The sequence below is a fragment of the Perna viridis genome, chromosome 2 (genome assembly GCF_037379345.1).
Source record: "Perna viridis isolate PV_CMFRI_1.1 ecotype Kerala chromosome 2, ASM3737934v1, whole genome shotgun sequence".
NCBI lineage: Eukaryota > Metazoa > Mollusca > Bivalvia > Mytilida > Mytilidae > Perna > Perna viridis.
The window spans coordinates 34,293,171-34,312,344 of record NC_142446.1 but is presented as its reverse complement, the minus strand read 5'-3'; the positions used below and the strand labels follow the sequence as shown (position 1 = coordinate 34,312,344).

The 19,174-nt window shown below is 32.4% G+C and overlaps 1 protein-coding gene across 1 annotated transcript in view; it reads left to right on the top strand.

Annotated features, from left to right (window-relative positions):
• Positions 1 to 18,991, top strand: part of LOC148624767 (protein stum homolog) — a 42,890-nt gene extending 23,899 nt beyond the window's left edge. The window contains exons 2-3 of the mRNA XM_088567648.1: positions 13,778 to 13,951; positions 18,596 to 18,991. Coding sequence (XP_088423774.1) covers positions 13,778 to 13,951; positions 18,596 to 18,666 — 245 coding nt within the window. The 3' untranslated portion in view covers positions 18,667 to 18,991. The remainder of the gene's footprint in view (positions 1 to 13,777; positions 13,952 to 18,595) is intronic.
• Positions 18,992 to 19,174: the final 183 nt, after the last annotated feature.

Below are 19,174 nucleotides of genomic sequence, written 5' to 3'. Positions count from 1 at the left end.
TTTGAAGTTGTGGGTTGCTGTAAGTAATAGAATTGCAGGAAAGAAACTATTTAGGGTGATCAGAAATTTTTGTTCTAGATAGTCCATGCAGCATTCACGATACTTTCTTTTACATAGAACTGTTTGTTTCGTGGTTATTATTTGGTCACGCTGCTTTACTGTTTCTAAATAAAATCTAGGAATGAATACGTTTTTTTTTATACACATTTACAGTGATAATTTACAGCACGTTTTGGTGTAATTTTCCTGGTACATATAATGTAATGGCTATAGTGAGTTTGATGGAAAAATTGTATAAAAATATGAAACCAGAAACACCACTTGCGAAGGGGTCATCTTTGTTGATTAAGTCTCTTGGTTTTATATACTGATTAGACACTGTGTCATTTACACCTAAGCTACATGTAGTGTCTATTCCATATTCAACCCTCGACCATATCTTTCGGGCGGCATACGAAAGTCTCGGCTTGATATAGATAATACTGTCAACACGGTATCAATTACATAATATGCAAATATTATTTCGAAATTTACAATTGGAGGACACTATCCATTAGAATTTTCAATGAATTACACGCTCCCAATCACGGTTTGCAACCTTCAATACGTTTTGCTTAGAGTATCAATATATATATATATAATATATATAATTCTATTGACGATAAGATATCATAGATGAAATGCAAATACTTTAACAGTGTTGAAACCGTCATTTTCAGATACCAATATCTAGAAGATCCTTTTGTCCATATCTAAATACAGTTATAAAAAAGAGAAACTATCTCATAACAAGATGCTTTTCTGTTTATTCTTCTTGAAGGTTTTAAAGCTCATTACGATCAGCTTAAAACGGATTTGAAACGTTGTTTACATTCTATCGATGAGAAAAGGCACGTGTCTGCGTTTTGGCATCGCCAATATATACGGTTGCATCTTCAACGAGATTACCTGAGGTTAAAAGTGTACTTCACCATGGGTCACATTATGTTATCACCAAGGTGTACTTAAGACGCGTCAGATAACGAGAAATGTGAAGAATGTCTTGAAAATATTTCAAAATAATTTTTACCTTTTTTTTAATTTTTATCCAACCTCTCTTTATCAATCTAACACACATTTACATTGTACTTTTCTCGTGCCACTATGGATTTAAATATACCGTTCATCATTATTTCCTGTGATTTCGATTTTTTTTGCTATTTAAGTATTAAAGGTTCTTTAATTATATTACTAGTTGTACATAAGCCTTGTATTGCTAATTCATAGAATACTGAGTATATAGACATCTAGACGGATCCATCAATTAAAACGCAGCCCAAATTTTGTATATTTTTTTTTCCAAAGGAAGATTTCAAACCTCGGGCCCGTTGATCTGCCAGTGTATTTTAAATGTCATGTATGTATGCTTCTGATGACATCCAAAACATGGTTCTAACAATCAGGCAGTATAATATGTTTGTTGAGTCTCTTCTTGAATCAAACATTAATTGAACATTACTACATGTCATATCCTAACAATAAAAATAGCAAGTCTACCTGACTGCCATTGACGATTTATTTGCTTATTGAAAGTAACTTTCCATTTTACTTCTCATTCCCAATCTCTTGCAATTTTTGTTTGCAATAGAAGTTCAGTGGTCCATGGAATTACACGTAGCAGATTTATCATCTGTTCTGACAAATTTGCTACAAAATCAAAAAAATCTTTTAACAAAATATGCAAAGAAGATAGATTGCGTAATTCATTTCAATATATTGATTCGTATAATATCATTCAGAAATAACAGTTTCCGTAATCCCAAATGTCAAAAACAGTACTTTCCTATAAATGTAGAACACATTGTCTTTCTGATGGCATGACAACACAACATTTCTCCATTTCCACTGTATTCAATAGTAAATGAATTCCACTTATTAGAATGCAAATGAAGTCGAGGCAATAACGCAACCATAATAAAACCGGAGGAAACTTGAAATTGTAGCTGGAGATGGTACTCAGTTGGGTTAAAACTTAAGAATTGATTATTCAGTGTCATATATCTGACAGCCTGTGTTCTAACTAGGAAAGTATTTTTTTTTATTCGGATGTTTTAAGTTCTATGAATGCTTTTAAGAGATCGAGGTTATAAGGTTATGTCATGTGTATTAGGGTAGATTTACATGTATCAGATCACAAGAAGGCGTGGTTTTTTTTGTTTATTTTTGTTTGTTTTATAGAAGCAGAACCCACTTTCCCTATTGGTGCACCTGGTCCATAATCCCAGTTTTTTAGTGAATCAGGCTTAATTGCTTAATTAAATTTTAATTAAATGGTGAAGTGTGTTTTCAATTAAAGAGAAAATTGAAAACACACTTCACCATTTAATTAAAATTTTTGTATTGTTATATGCTGATGATACAGTTATTTTTTCTGAATCTGAAGAAGGAATGCAGAAAGCACTTGATATTTTTCAAGAATTTTGTACTAAATGGAAGCTTTCGGTAAATGTATCAAAAACTAAAGTTATTATTTTTAGCAAACGTAAATCCAGAAATAATCCTGTATTTAAACTAAATGGTATAGAGTTAGATATTGTTGATTCGCTGACATACCTTGGTATTGTTTTTAAATTTAACGGCAATTTTAGCGATGCAAGAAAAAAACTTGTCGAGCAATCACAAAAATCTTTGTTTTCTATATTCAAAAAAATTAGAAACCATAGTATACCTGTAGATGTGCAACTTAAGCTATTTGACTCCTTGGTTGAACCTATTTTACTCTATGGATCTGAGGTCTGGGGTTACGAGAATCTTGAGATAATTGAAAGAGTGCACCTACAGTTTTGTAAAAGGATACTCAATCTCAGACCTTCGACCCCAAACTTCATGGTGTATGGAGAACTTGGACGTCACCCATTACATGTTCGAGCAAATATGAGAATGGTCTCGTTCTGGTGTAGACTTTTAAAGAATGAGACAAAACTTAGTAGCATTCTTTACAAGTTGATGCTAGCTTTAAACATTAACGAAGGCATGAACTTTAGATGGATTGCCCACATCAGATCCTTATTTGACAATACTGGTCTTGGATACATATTTGCAAATCAACTACACATTGAATGGAATACTCTAAAGCCTGTTTTGTATAACCGCTTTAGGGATCAGTTTATTCAGAGTTGGTTTTCGAATATAGTGAATTCATCTAAAGGGGATTTTTATGAAACTTTTAAAACAGATTTTGGCATCGAGAATTACCTCTTACGGCTGCCGGAGTCAAAAAGAAAATATATTACGAAATTAAGAACATGTAATCTAAAACTACCAATCGAAACGGGTAGATGGAATAAGACCCCTCGACATGAGAGGATATGTCCTCTGTGTAGGAATGGTATAGGAGATGAGTACCACTATCTATTTATCTGTGATAATGAATCTATTGTTCAGCTTAGGCAAACATACATACCAAGGTACTATTATGTGAATCCCAGTGTTTATAAGATGAAAGGAATGTTAACTTTTTGTCATGTAAAATTGTTATCTTATATTGCAACTTTTGTAAGCAAACTTAACAAATATTTTCTATGATTATTGTATTACTTTCTGTCAACTTATTCTTCCTGTCATTGTGTATTTATATATTTATTATTGACCTCATGTTACCTTAATTGTGTCTGAGTGTATCAATAAAATCTAAAAAAAATATTAAATTTTATTCTTTAGTTTATATGTGTAATTATTATAGATAATTTGTTTGATTTATTATTTAGACTTTGTTTCCTGATTTTGAATATCGTATCTCTCGTTCTAATCGTGGTCTCTTTGTTTTTACTTCAAATAAACTGAAATGTTAACTAAGAGTTTATGTACTGATAAGGTCTGGAGGGTGGATGCAGGTTTGTATATCATTGACGTGTAGAAATCGTGTTTGGAGAAGTGCTGTTCTCTTTAAATTATGATATGTCACAATGGGTTTCTTATAACGTTTTCTGAGTCATATGATTGAAGTAAGTGAAATCATTCATGAAACTGCCACTTTCAATTGATAACATGCATTTCCAAGTAAGATGAAATGATAAACTGGTAGTATACTTTACGGTGTGTCTTTATTCATCAACAGGATAATCCCAACACTTGTAACTGTCTTAAAGTACAGAATCATATCATTCTTTCAAAGTATTTGATCCAGTCCTATTCTTGTATCTAAGGAATAAACCGTGCCTTTAGTATTAATATTGATTGCAAGGCAAAAATTGTTTTCGAAGCAACATATAAATCGGATTTCAATTTAAACACAGATATAATTCATAAATAAAATCAGAAATTTTATTTCAAAGACATAGAAACAGGGAAAGTTTTATGACTACAAAATGTCGAGTTCCATTACATGCACGATGCCGAGGAGGTTTGAGCTAGTGATTTTCATTGTTCATACATACATAAATGCATATATATTTTTGATGGAATTCATTAAAAGCGGTTTGATATTAAACATTAAACCGATATAATGTATATAACTAGCTTTTACAGGCATTAAAATCTCATTTTAAAGGCATGTTAAGAAGATTTTGATAAAAATTCTACTGAACACTATTTGTTTTAGGAACAGCAGGATAATGGGTATACATGTATATATGTCATCATTTGTGGCTCGATGTCACTAACCGCTATCGAAAGTATTTCATAACGCACATCAACGCCTCGAAGTTCTTCGCTGCATAAATTAGAGAAAGTAGTTCTGGGGAGCATTTGGAACTCTAGACTTGCTTCAAGTCAATCTGTAAAATATACATTTTTAAAAAATGTGATCTTTACTATAAAATATGTATTCACTATATCCTTCTGCAGTACAGATATAATTACAAGTTTAGATATTTGTATACTATTGTAGAAGTCAAATAAGTACTCCTGTATTAAAGATTTTCGAAATGGAAAGTGACATGAATTTCGGCCCCCTCCCCACACACTCCTGACAACCATGCGCGACGCTCACATAAGCCAAACATTCATAAATCTCACCTTCAGTTAAAAGTTAAATAAAATTTACCGTTATGTTTAAGTAACACAAAGAACGGACTCAATACGCAGGGGTATACTAAAACAATTTAGTCTTTTTAGAGAGAAACTCAGTTTCATAATGGCAATTGCAATATATTTAGAACTATTGAATAACGAAACATAGACAATAAATGCTATTGATATTTTGCTGGGAGGTACTTGACGTAAATTATGAGGTATAAATCTCACAATGCTGTTCTGTAAACCATTATACTACGAAACTAACGCATAATAAACAACGTAATTTGAAGATTCCACTTAACTTCGAAAGGGCTTTTGCATTTGATCTTTTATTATCATTACACATTCTTCCTTGAGTGCATTTTCGTAATGGCTGTGTCTCGCAGATCATCGTCGATTAATCTAAAATTTAACAAACACCATCTGTTCCGTCTAATGTACCTCATCCTTTTTCTGATCTTTTTTTCGAGTAATATATGTATTTCATCAATGGAAAATAGTTTACATGAATTAATAGCCGAATCGGAAATAGTTGTAACGATAAGATTTGTTGATAGACACGGCACCAAGCCCTTATTCTTGCTCCAGAATTTGGCACGAGCAATTAATTGAACTCTATGTCAGTATCCGGCATGGCTCAGATAGAATTTTATCACATAAATTGTTTTCGAAACCAGGTCGAATGTATATTTAAACAACTGCTTACTCTATCTTCTACCTAAGAATGTTTGGATTATTGAAAGTATGCCTGTTTTAGTGCATCAACAGAATACTATGTATGCCTCTTGTAAGAGAACAACTAAAAATGTGTTATTATGCAAAGCCTTTGATATGTGTTTCGATAAACTCATATCGTTATCAACCTTAACAAAGTTCAAATGAGATAATACATTTAATAAAGCTCTCTGAGGCCTCGGCCAGCTTACTGAAAGGTCTCTAATCCAGGAGTACAGTGAACATCTCCAAGGCCTCTGTCAGCTTACTGAAAGGTCTCTAATCCAGGAGTACAGTGAATATCTCCAAGGCCTCTGCCAGCTTACTGAAAGGTCTCTAATCCAGTACAGTGAATATCTCCAAGGCCTCTATCAGCTTACTGAAAGGTCTCTGTAATCTAGTAGTACAGTGAATATCTCCAAGGCATCTGCCAGCGTACTTAAATGTCTCAGATTACTGAGACATTTTACTGAAGAGTGTCTGTAATTCAGTAATACAGTGAATATCTCCCAGGTATCTGCCAGCTTACCGAATGATCTCTGTAATTCAGTAGTACTGTAACGATTCACCGAGCTTGGTAATTTGGTTTACGGTTAATGTGCTGCCACCACCTGTGTTTAAAAGGTACACAGGGACCTCATAGTAAACTAGTAAGCTAGTACTAACAGCAGAAACGATGACGGTTTCTCAGATTTGTAACAGAGTGAATCTGTTCAGTGTTTAATGTGTAATTTAATGTAATTTAATAGGGAAATGATTGTATTATTGATAAATGATACTCTGTTTAACTACAAAAGAGCGTAAAGGCGATTTGCCTGCGGTTTGGATCTCTTTACTAGTAAGACTCTCGTGTAAGTGTCAACTCACCGGTATATACGTGTGTTTTGTAATGTACTACATTCACGAGGAAGCTATATACGTATTAGGATCCATCTCACCAGCAAATGACTGTTATTGTCCGACGATCAAATAGATTTTGTGTTCGTTTTGAGATGCTATTCTCTCATGTGACAATTCCTAGGGTTAACAACCACGGAACGACAAAGCCAGACCAACCAGACAACTGTATAGGGTAATATGAAATCTTCACAAATATGGAGCAGAATATATTTACAATTTTTAGATCAATATTCAATAACAAGGTTACTGAAGGGTCTCCATAATCCAGTATTACAGTGAGTATCTCCAAGGCATCTGTCAGCTTACTGAAGGGTCTCTGTAATCCATTAGTACAGTGAATATCTCCAGGACCACTGTCAGCTTACTGAAAGGTCTCTAATCCAGTACAGTGAATATCTCCAAGGCCTCTATCAGCTTACTGAAAGGTCTCTGTATCTAGTAGTACAGTGAATATCTCCAAGGCATCTGCCAGCGTACTTAAATGTCTCAGATTACCGAGACATTTTACTGAAGAGTGTCTGTAATTCAATAATACAGTGAATATCTCCCAGGTATCTGCCAGCTTACCGAATGATCTCTGTAATTCAGTAGTACTGTAACGATTCACCGAGCTTGGTAATTTGGTTTACGGTTAATGTGCTGCCACCACCTGTGTTTAAAAGGTACACAGGGACCTCATAGTAAACTAGTAAGCTAGTACTAACAGCAGAAACGATGACGGTTTCTCAGATTTGTAACAGAGTGAATCTGTTCAGTGTTTAATGTGTAATTTAATAGGGAAATGATTGTATTATTGATAAATGATACTCTGTTTAACTACAAAAGAGCGTAAAGGCGATTTGCCTGCGGTTTGGATCTCTTTACTAGTAAGACTCTCGTGTAAGTGTCAACTCACCGGTATATACGTGTGTTTTGTAATGTACTACATTCACGAGGAAGCTATATACGTATTAGGATCCATCTCACCAGCAAATGACTGTTATTGTCCGACGATCAAATAGATTTTGTGTTCGTTTTGAGATGCTATTCTCTCATGTGACAATTCCTAGGGTTAACAACCACGGAACGACAAAGCCAGACCAACCAGACAACTGTATAGGGTAATATGAAATCTTCACAAATATGGAGCAGAATATATTTACAATTTTTAGATCAATATTCAATAACAAGGTTACTGAAGGGTCTCCATAATCCAGTATTACAGTGAGTATCTCCAAGGCATCTGTCAGCTTACTGAAGGGTCTCTGTAATCCATTAGTACAGTGAATATCTCCAGGACCACTGTCAGCTTACTGAAGGGTCTCTGTAATTCAGAAGTACAGTGAATATCTCAAGGACCTCTGTCAGCTTACTGAAGGGTCTGTGTAATTCAGTGGTACAGTGAACTTTAGGTCTTTAAAGTTGGTTCAGTTTTGACAGGACTGGTGTTCGGTTTTTAAAGTTCAAGTTACGTTTAAATTGATATGAAGGGGTTTAAAAATTGTCTTTTTTAGACAGGTTTTCAAATTTGTCTTGGTTCGGTTTAGACAGGATTTATTGTAACTGATTTAGTGATCGAATTATATGTCATCTCTTATTTTTTTTTCAAACGTCTTGATGTCCAGGGTCACGATAAATTCGTCAGAACGTCGGTACACCTTTATGTTACATACCTGATTAAAATTGCAATAATCTTTACAAACTGGTATGATGCAGGCTAAGACAGTGGCGAAACTAATAAAGACGATGAATCAGTCTTTCGTTATGAAAAGATGTATAAACTGATATTACAGTATTACTGTTTTCAGTGAGCGAGGACATCAAGAATCCGACACGTTCAACTTACAAAGTAGGGTCTGTTAGGTTGATCATTCTCAAAATATTTGTCGCTGGACTTTAAAGTTCAGTAAAGCAAACAATCAATATCTCCATGGAGTGGAAAGATTGATTGTTAAAGGACATTAGCCATGAATTTTGTTTCATTGAAAGTTTGTCGGAGTTGTACAAAGAAAAAAAAACGGTACCACCGATTTAAATATTGGCCCGAAGAAATGGATTCGTCTGAAATATCTATACTTAATTGATTAGGTTATTTGAGAACACTTACCAACAGTGTCTGAACAAATAATCAACGTGAAACTTGTGTGTACAATTTTAAAATACTTTCAATTTTTTACCACATTTGTATAATTTATTGGTTTGATAAGAAACAAAACCTAGTAAAACATGAACGATTGATGCAAAACAAAGAAGTAAAAAAAAAACAAAAAACACTTTTATCGAGTGACAATTATGAGGCTTTTCGTAAACAAATCATATCTTACTTGCTCGCGTGCAGATCATAATTTACACTTAAAGTGACAAGAATCCTGCTTTTCTAACAGTTGATCAGCGATGAACATTAAAATTTGGCTCCACTTCAAAGAAACGATCTGACACAAGAATCTGTAATACATCTCTGGCAGTTCGTTTAACTAGAAGAATGAGAAATCATTCCACACGTACAAATGATAGGTTTTAAGCAATTAAACTTATGTGTACCTATCATTTTTACATAATTAGAGTATTCATTTAAGACAAGGAAGTAATTGTTAATAAAGGAAAAGGGACGCTCGTTTCGGTTTGAAAACCATAATTGTAAGTCACTGAGTTAGTGAATCATTTTTTTTCCACTAACACATAAATTCAGGCATAAAAAATGTTTTTTAAATGCATAACTTCATCCTCGGTGCAATATTCCTCTGGACTATATATGTACTTTTGTGCAAAGTTTTTAAAAAAAAAATTGTTAAAGCGTTCACAATTAAGAATTTCGCCATTAATACAAACGAACGGACAGATGGTAATTTACAATACAATGCTTGTCAAAACTTCGTTTGCTATCCGGTAAAAATTGAAAAATGACGGCTTGGATAAAAAAAAACACTGGCCTAACGTGCACAATAATTCCATTCCACCTATCTTCATTCATCTTTTTAAGTTTTATGTATATAAAAATTTCGGATGATTTTGTTACCGCGTGACAACGATGTTAAATAAATCTCACGTGAGAAGAATCTTATATACCCGAATATAATCTGTTTTCCAGCACACGAGATATTCTAGCTTAATTGTTATACGGAGGAAGTGTCGGCCTCAAAAATCGTTACTTTAAAGAAGCCAATGGAATTCAAATAGTTTCTCTTCTTGATAAATTAGTTTTCTATCATTATCACCACCCTATAAACACCCTCTTAAGAGAAAGCATTTACCTGCCTAAGTATTACCTCATCAACAAAATAAAACAACTCTTAAAATACGTACTCCATAACGAACTTCAATTTCATGGGTGCATTTAACCGATTTTATTATGAAAAGCATATTATTGTGGTGTCTATTAAACTTCGAAATAAAAGCATTTCTATTCCACAAACAAATTAAAAGATCTGCATTTATGTGCAGATTCAATCTAGCTTCTTCAAGTTCGGTATTTCATTGAATTAGCTAGGCTTCCATCTCAGTGTGCGATAGATAGATCTATCTGAATATATCTATCTAGTGTTCTCATTGATAAATAACATAGAAACTCCCAAAAGATGTTGATCTTTTATTGTGATAAAGGTGCTAATCTGTAGATAGAAAAAATGTGCACAAATCTATGAAGAATACTTTTAATACTTTTAACATCCGGTAAAGAATCTTGATAAAAGGAAAGATTACAATAATCGATAAACGACTTTCTTTTCAAAATGGGTATTTTTAGCATAAGTAATATATAACGACGACATCAACTTATACTGTGAAAGATATTGAACAGGCATTTTCGATTTAACCAATTAGTAGCGTATGCATCTCACTTTAAAGGGTTTTCGTTATGCATTCGTTATGACTACCATTTTTATGGAAGATAACTTTAGTTCATATCAAAATTTCATTACACGCTTCATTGAATATTCGATTCTTATTAAGCATTTTAACATAGCACCTGTTTGGTGCTTATGTTTTTCCGACTCAGTCGGTATAGTTGCTATTTTTACCCTTTGACCTTAAAGACGCTCTCCCATGGAAACGCAAATTCGTAATTCTGTTTCCCGATTGGCCAAATACTGATTATTTAGTAGCGTTCGAAAAAAACTGTGTCGATAATTGATGTTTCGTGCCATGTGTTAATACTTGAATGAAATGTAGAAAACTATAAGTAAATAGAACAAGTTTTTCTGCGTCGGTTATCTTTTTAAAGATAGTACTTGTTTTAATTGAATTAAACATTTTGTTTAAAGTAATGTTTTATTCATACATATATAGTATTTTTTGTTATCATCTGCTTTACTTATCACGATTGCATGATTATAAAGGAAAAGGTAGAATATGCAGGTCTAAAGAATAAAGTTGAACTGAAAAAAAACTCGGTAGAAAGTGTTTACTCGACTTTTTTCATCGTCTTGTATTCGAGATATGAAAAACTATCCATGTTATTTCGAAAAACCTAGTCGATGAATTGAAAATTGATGTGCAAGAAATGTGTCATTTATTTTATATAGAACATAATAATCGACATTTTAAGTTAATAACTATTGATTATTGAATATGGGCATTCTATGAATTTCTTTATAGTGCCATTATGATCTCTCTTGTCTGTGGCTGATTTAAAAGACTTTCGAAGGAATTTAAAAACTCGATTGCAACGTTCACTTGGTTATGAACATGTACTCGCTTTTAATATTTTTTAAAATATTTTGACAATCTATTTTTTGGACAGACAATATTTTAATTTATTTTTTAAATTAATTTTTGTTATGGTTAAGAGCGACACCAGTTGCATCAGTTGATTTCTGAAGGTTTTATCTGTTGCCTTTGCAAGAATTTGAAATGATTTTGCCAGATTTTAATTCAGATTGAATATCTATTAGCTATTAACGATGGTTATATATACTTTAGGGATATAACTGTTATTTTGTTTAATCGGATTCCTGAACGACACGTTTAATTTTGATAAAATGGCATGTATTTAGCGGCTTTAAAAACGTTTTATATGTTTATACGTTTTTAATCAACTGATTTAGATGGTTGGTGTCTAATGTAATTCAACGTATTTTTGTTTTGCACTGTACCAAGTAACAATATTCTTTTATGCTTCTTGGCAGCAGTGTTCAACTGTTTACTTGTCGTTCAATCATTGCAAAGTTAGTTCAATGTTCTTCTAAGTTACAAATATAAAAAATAATGTTTTTCAAAGTTATGAAAAATATGGAATGATACATTTTCTCATCCATTCATTCGATTCGTATCACTATACAACTAAATTGGTATGATAGCCGAAACCTTAGTTTGCTTTTATATTTCCTTATTTGCTCGTACATTTCAAGAAAAGTAATCTTTAATTAATAACATATAGCTACTCAATATTACCATTTATACTGTTTTTCTTTACAAAAAACTATTAAAAATATAAATACCAATATATTAAATTGCTGTTAGCACTGTTTTTTTTTATCCTTGTGTTGCATGAATAGAATTTCAAAGATTACATGGTGTGAAATAATACTGTAATTATAAAATTACATTTACAATTTTATTATTTGGTTCTTTATAATGTATATTCTGAATGTCAATCTTTACTACGGATTTCATATATCTAAACAGTAGATCATTAGTAAAACAGTATCTAACGTCATAACTTTTTATTCTTATCACCTTTTTAAAAAATTAAAAACCTGTCAAAAATTAATTTGCAATTATATAAAAAAAACTACATGTATATAAGTAGAGTATGTATTCTTATATTGTAGTTATACTTAAATAAAAGCATTTACAACTTAAGAAAATGATTTCAATACTACAAATGCTTTAAGGCTTACATTTTATCATCATTTAGCTCATAACAAACTTTTGACGCTTTACATTTACTAAGCCTATTACTACTTCGGTGCGAAATTTCATATCGATATCGAAAGGATTCATGAATTTCAGTGTTTTCTGTAGTTATTCAGGTAAAATCCATCATTTAAGACCATGTGTCTCCTTTCTGCGATGATGTCGGTGGACCAAAGGTCCCCGAGGGTATTTACCAACCCTGTAGTCAGACTTGTCTGACCCCAAATTATATCAGATTTTGATTATCAAAATATGTAGACTAAGTATTACAAATTCTAAATACTTAAAACACCGAGGCTTCATTCCTTGCACTGCATATGGTAGAACCTCTTGGTGATGGATTTTGCTTCCTATTTCGATAGTTTTGGTTTTCTAATACGTCGTGTATACATGTTTTTTTAATGTATATTTTCCTATGTATTTGATTCCAATGCTGCTGATGAGAGGTTGCTTGTTGATACACGTATCCAAATTTTCAATATTGATATGATTGTTTTTAAGTCGCTAATATTGTAAACGAATTCTTGCACCCGTTATTTCAGTACTTTATATTCGCATATAATTTGCATAATTATATATTTGTACTCCACGTAATGCTGCAGCTCTGTGCCGTGTTTACCGCCATAACGTCATAATTCTAGACTCATACGAGATAAAGATGTACCTTTTAAATATCATACACGTGTGTTCTACGTATGTTTCCTGCTTGCATGAGACAAGATGTTTACATGAAATGATCGGTTGGCATTTAACATTACCCAGTTTCCGATTCAGGCATAGGGGCTCGTTACAAGACTATATAGGTCATATTCATATAAATATTCATTGCCAGTTGTTTAATCTGGTTCCAAATCTGGTTCCCTTGTCAATATCATAAGCGACATAAAGAACACTACGACGTACCTCTTTTAAAAGTATCACACACGTGTCAATGTGTTTTTTGCTTGTATGAGGACGGAAAGTTTACATTAAAAGATGAATTGATCGGTGAGCATTGAATTTAAGTAATATTACCCAGTTTCCGATTCAAACACAGGGCTCGTTACAATTAACTATGTATTGGTCATAAATATATTATCAGGACCCCGATATCTATATATAGCCATTGCCAGTTCTTATCAAGGGAACCAAGATTTTGGCGGAAGTCACCTGATTTTCGAGCTTATATTGTATTCGTGCCAATTTCGGATGTTGAAAGTAAGCCACAATCAGTGACAACGAATATTTAACGATTAGCGACTTTGAAGACTCCAGTCTTTGTTTTTCTTGTATTTATTATCACTTATTTATAAAATGTATTTACCTCAATTTACATAAAATTTTATTATACTTTCAGGCACCTTGATATCATCATTCACCGTATTTTGTGGCTGTAAGACTAAGATTGGAAAGGTCCGTAATGCCTTCTTGCTAAACTTGCTAGCCGCTATACTACAGATGATCACTTTTCTAGTAATAGTAGGATGGATATGGAGTATTCTCTGGGGAATGAATTTTGTACAATTAGCATGTAAGTATACATGTGCGTTAACAATGTGAGAAAATGTTCGCAAGACAAACACTGAAGCACAAGTAAGGTGTCAGCGTCTAGTTTTTTTTGCGCAGACTACACCACACTAATAAAAAGATATATATCTATCCAAATGAAAAAGTAAACAAAGTTGTTCAAAACCAACTAACTTGAAAAAAAAATGAAAACTTCAAATATTAAAAAAAAAACTTTGAAATTGGATCAATAATGTATAAAAAAATGTCATAATTCTTGTGGTTGAATATAATACACCGGCAACGTTATTATATGTTTTTTTTCAAGTTTCTTCTCAAGTAAATAACTTGGACGCTCATATACACACGTTGAATTCATCATCTCAATACAGAATGGACTGAAACATTCTGGGAAGTTTTCATACTTTGCATACTTCATATTTCATTTTCTAAAATATGTGTGAAATTGTGATTTCGCATGCACATACACTTTTGGTAATCTTAGAATTAAAAAAAACACTCAGGCAAGTGATATAGATCCATGTATTTAATTCCAAAATATGTGTCAACTGTTCCTTTGTCAGTTTGCTGAGGTCCTCCAAATCTTGATTTTAATGGGGATGCATTTTAAAATAGAGGTTTTGTGCAGGAGTGCATGTCATTGAAACGGAAATACATAGAAAAATCAAAATATTTGCCATTTATGCAATATTTTTTCAATCCAACATGTGGAGAACTTCATCACAATGCCAAGGGAAAATATTATATATATTTTGCTATGAGATATGCATTTGCCTCGAAATGCACCATCCCAAATCACATAAAAGAATGTACCCCCATTACCATATTGTCCCAAATCACATAAAAGAATGTACCCCCAATACCATATTGTCATATTTTTTGAGAGGAAAGAAGAAACATATAATACAAATTATAATTTTATGTCTATATATTATTACTTGTTAACTACATTAGCAGTGAATATAAAAAAAAAACAACACAAAATCTAAATGCCCAAATTTAACGGACCAAGACAAAACAAAAACAAACAGACAGAAACAATAAACAGAGCAAATGAAAAACACACAAAAAACTAATAGTCGAACTCCACAGAAAATATGGAAACACTGACCAGATGCAACGATAAGGCAAGTTTGAATATTATAGACACAAATCTTAATAAAATAAAACATTCGCTTAAATTTATGAAAAACCTTTTGTAGAACATGCACTATTGCACTATTATACAACAAAATGAAAAAAAAAGAAAGAAAAAAAAAAAAAAAAACCGAAACGAAACGAAACGAAACAAGAAAAACAACAAAAAACAAAAAAAAAATATTATACAGTACCCGTCTTATCCTTGGGAAACTATAGAAAAGAAAAATCACCGCTAATATAAAGTTTTGATACATCATCAAAGTATTCGATTTTATCACTTTGCTAAGCTCTAAATCACATTCAGTATTTTGATTGGGTCAATGTCAAACTTTGAAACGTCTATAATCTTGAAAATGTACCGTGCAATATCAAAAGCATCATCTAATTCAAATTTGACGGCTTATTTTGATACATGGTTGTAAATTCCATTATATGCATCATTGGAACATGATAAAATGCATGTTTTTAGTAGCTTGATGTTAAACTATAATTTCAAAATATTCCAGATGCTAATGTCCATAACTTCAATATCATATAACATCTTAAAACGTAATTGAAATTGCACGAAATGTGGCTTTCAGAAAAGCTATTAATAAAACCCAGGAAGGTTCCATATTAACAGTGGTTCACTTAAAATAAGTACCATTAACTTATATTGTTCTTTTTTTATCTTATGATCCTGTAAAGTAAGTAAGTTTTGAAAATGAATTTGGAGAAGATTAAAAATCATGGTTGGACATTTTTAATAGTTTCTTATTGCGAATCTCCGAATTATGTTCCATTTATAATGTTTACATGTCATCTCTATGGCCAGATCGATACATGAATATAAAAACAAAACTAGGGTTTTTGTTTGGTGCTAATCACAATTCTAAAATGCAATAAATACACACACAAAAAAAAATGAAAAAAAATATCAATCATATATACATTGCAAATTTCGATATGCTGTACATGTGTTTCTTTGAATAACCTCTTATTAGCAGCATTAGAATCAAAGACATAAAAAAAGATCTTAATCCATAACTCGATTGTATACAAGAAGTACTCAAAACCAAAACTATCACCGAGAGGTTCTACCGTATGCAATACAAGGAATAAAGTCTCAGTGTTTTGCGTATTTAGAATTTGCATTACTGCAAATTTTGATAAATAAAATCTGATATAATTCGAGGACAGACAAGACTATCGGGTACCATCGGCGACCTTTGGTTCACCAGCATTGTCACAGAAAGAAGACACGTGGTCTTAAATGATGGGGTTAGCCAGAATACTTTTAGGAAACGCTGAAAACACTGAAAATCATGAATCATCCATGAATTCCATCACGAGAGGTTCTACCATATGCAATACAATGAATAAAGTCTCAGTGTTTTAAGTATTTTGATATTTGTAATACTGCATTTTTAAAAAAAAAATATGATAAATAAAATCTGATATAGTTCGGGGTCAGAGATGTCTGGTTACCGGGTTGGTGAATGCCTCCGTGGACATGAAGTTCATCAGCACTGGCATCGATTCAGTATAAAATTACCTTCTGCATTTTTTCTATCACAGATCACTCCAGCCTGATGAACGCAGTATTAGTAGTTTATGATTAGCTATAGGTTGTGGTTGCTTAAAAGGAGCAAATTTATATAAATTTGAGTTCTACATTAAGTTTAACGTGTTTTTTCTGCATAAAAGAAATAAAACATGTTCATGTTTAATTGGCAAAAAAAAAACATAAAGGAAGACTGTCCTATTAGCTATAAGATATAGAGTTCTTAATACGATAAAATCGTTAGAATTCGAAGTTGTCGTCCAGCCATTCTTATTGTTTTTTGGTTACCTCACTGCTAACATTTGTCGACTTCTACTTTGCGATCATCATTTTCGAATTACGCAATTGCGTTCAACAATATTGTCGCCTCCCAAAGATACTTTAAGCATTTCTTAGAATCAGAAGGTACTAAAAAGCAATGAATATATTGTAGTCTTTAAAGTGGCTATTCAATCGAATAGAATTAATCGCAACAAAAACAAAACAAACAAACAAACAGCAACTAAAAGTAAATACATTTAGATGGCGTTTTGCTTGTAAAACCCCATTCATCTTATTTGTAGTAAAATGTAAACAAAATCTTAAAATAGAAATAAACTTCAATAACTGATTGATTGATTGGTGTTTAACGCCAAAGCAGAAATAGTTCAGCTATATCCAGGCGATGAACATGAAACGGATGATAAAATAATAATAAGAAAGGGAAGATGAAATGAAAAAAACGGGACGGGACACAAGGACAATATGTTAGACGAGTTTCGATTGCCATTGGAAATTGGGAGAGATGGATAAGATCGGGTAATTTAGCCTCCTGTAGCGAAGCCAAGGCTCCTCTCAGCAGGGGCTCTTTAATTTGAGAGGAGCGTGGCAGTTTTCCATACAGGGTGCATCACTGTGGTTTGCGGTCAGGTTTCCCATGTTATGGCCAGTAGTGTTAATTATTTCAGGGTAAATGTTCCATTAATCATTCCGATATGCGCACAACACTTTTTAATAGTGAAACGATACGAACTTTTTTAATCGCAGTATCAGCTTCTCATGAAAAGGTTTAGTAACACCTTCCATAGCTTTTTAAATTTTAACGGGCATATCTTGTCGAATTGAATAAACCAAACATTTCAAAATAATTTTATTCTTATAATTAAGTTTGAAATTCTGTTTAGTCGTTTAAGATAAGTTACACTGATAAGCTCTTTCAGTATAGTGTACTTGCGCAATTACATACTTTGTTCCTAGTACCCACCAAATTTCATGAAATAGGTTATTTAGTTTCAGAGGACTAAAGTTCAAAGAGATATAACTCTTTAATAAAATTGAAAATCGAAATTTGATGAAAGTTTTCATGCGATGAATGTAGCCATGAATAACGTAACTCTGATCCAATAGCTCAACCTTTTCCTTGTAACTTCGTCATGACATTTGTTAATGTATGAATTGAAAAACAAAGTAAAACCATACAATTCTAATAAATTAATCATTATACGAGTTATATTGTTTAGTCATTGGTTTTCTTTTGTCAATGTATTAAAATAGACAAGATATCCAAAGGCTCAAGCTAATTAGTGTTTTAAATCATTCAGTTTATATGCGATGTTGAATATTGGTCGGATATTTCAACCTGAACAGATCGGAACATACAATTAAATTGTCAAAAATTAGTGGCTTCCTTTCGAATGAAGTTCAAGGTAAAGTCCCTCATGGATGTAAGGAAAATGTCTTGTAACTGGTAAATGTTTTGATAAAGCCAACAATCCAATTAAAATAAGATATTTCATTGCATTACTATAACTGAATAGTACTTTCGCTTTCGTATCTTGTAACACGTGAACAAGTTCTGTTATAGATCATATATAGAGTGAAATATATTTTGTTTAAAGTCAAATTAATAGAGTATGCATGCTTAAATAAAGTACTAGTATCAACATTACAGCCAAATGAAAAACATTTATTTTTTTTCTTTTTCAGTCAAGAAGGATGACGAAGTGAAAATTCCATATTATGCCCGCCGGCAAAGTAGCGTTGATTTCCTCACTTGATTCAAAACTGTTGTTATGCAGACTATTTTAAAGTGTTCATTCATTCCTTGTATATCGATAATATGGATGGTTTCTTTATGTATGTTATGTTTGCTAAAATGAGAGTTCCTTTTAAGCTGACGAGCAATACGTGAATGAGAATCTAAGAAGTTCTCAGTTTTAAAGATGAATTGGGGAAATGGAAGGGTTCGAGTTCTTCAGGGAAAAGTTTGGTCGCCGCTTGCTTAACAATGGAAGTTTATATGCAACTTTGAAAGCCACTTGTTTTTGGTGTTTGTTTTATATTCAAGTTTACTTAAAATTCGATTAAAACTATATTTCATTGCTCATATATGTACCACTGCTAGATAAAAAAAGTTTCACATCTAGGCACGCCTTTGCTCCGACAATCGTTAGCGTAGGTGTTGTCGACGCCATGTTGTACGGGTATTGCCTATCGAATTTATACTGTTTTTTTCTCATTTCTTCTTCTTTTTTTAATCTTTTTTGGACATGTTTTGATGTTAAA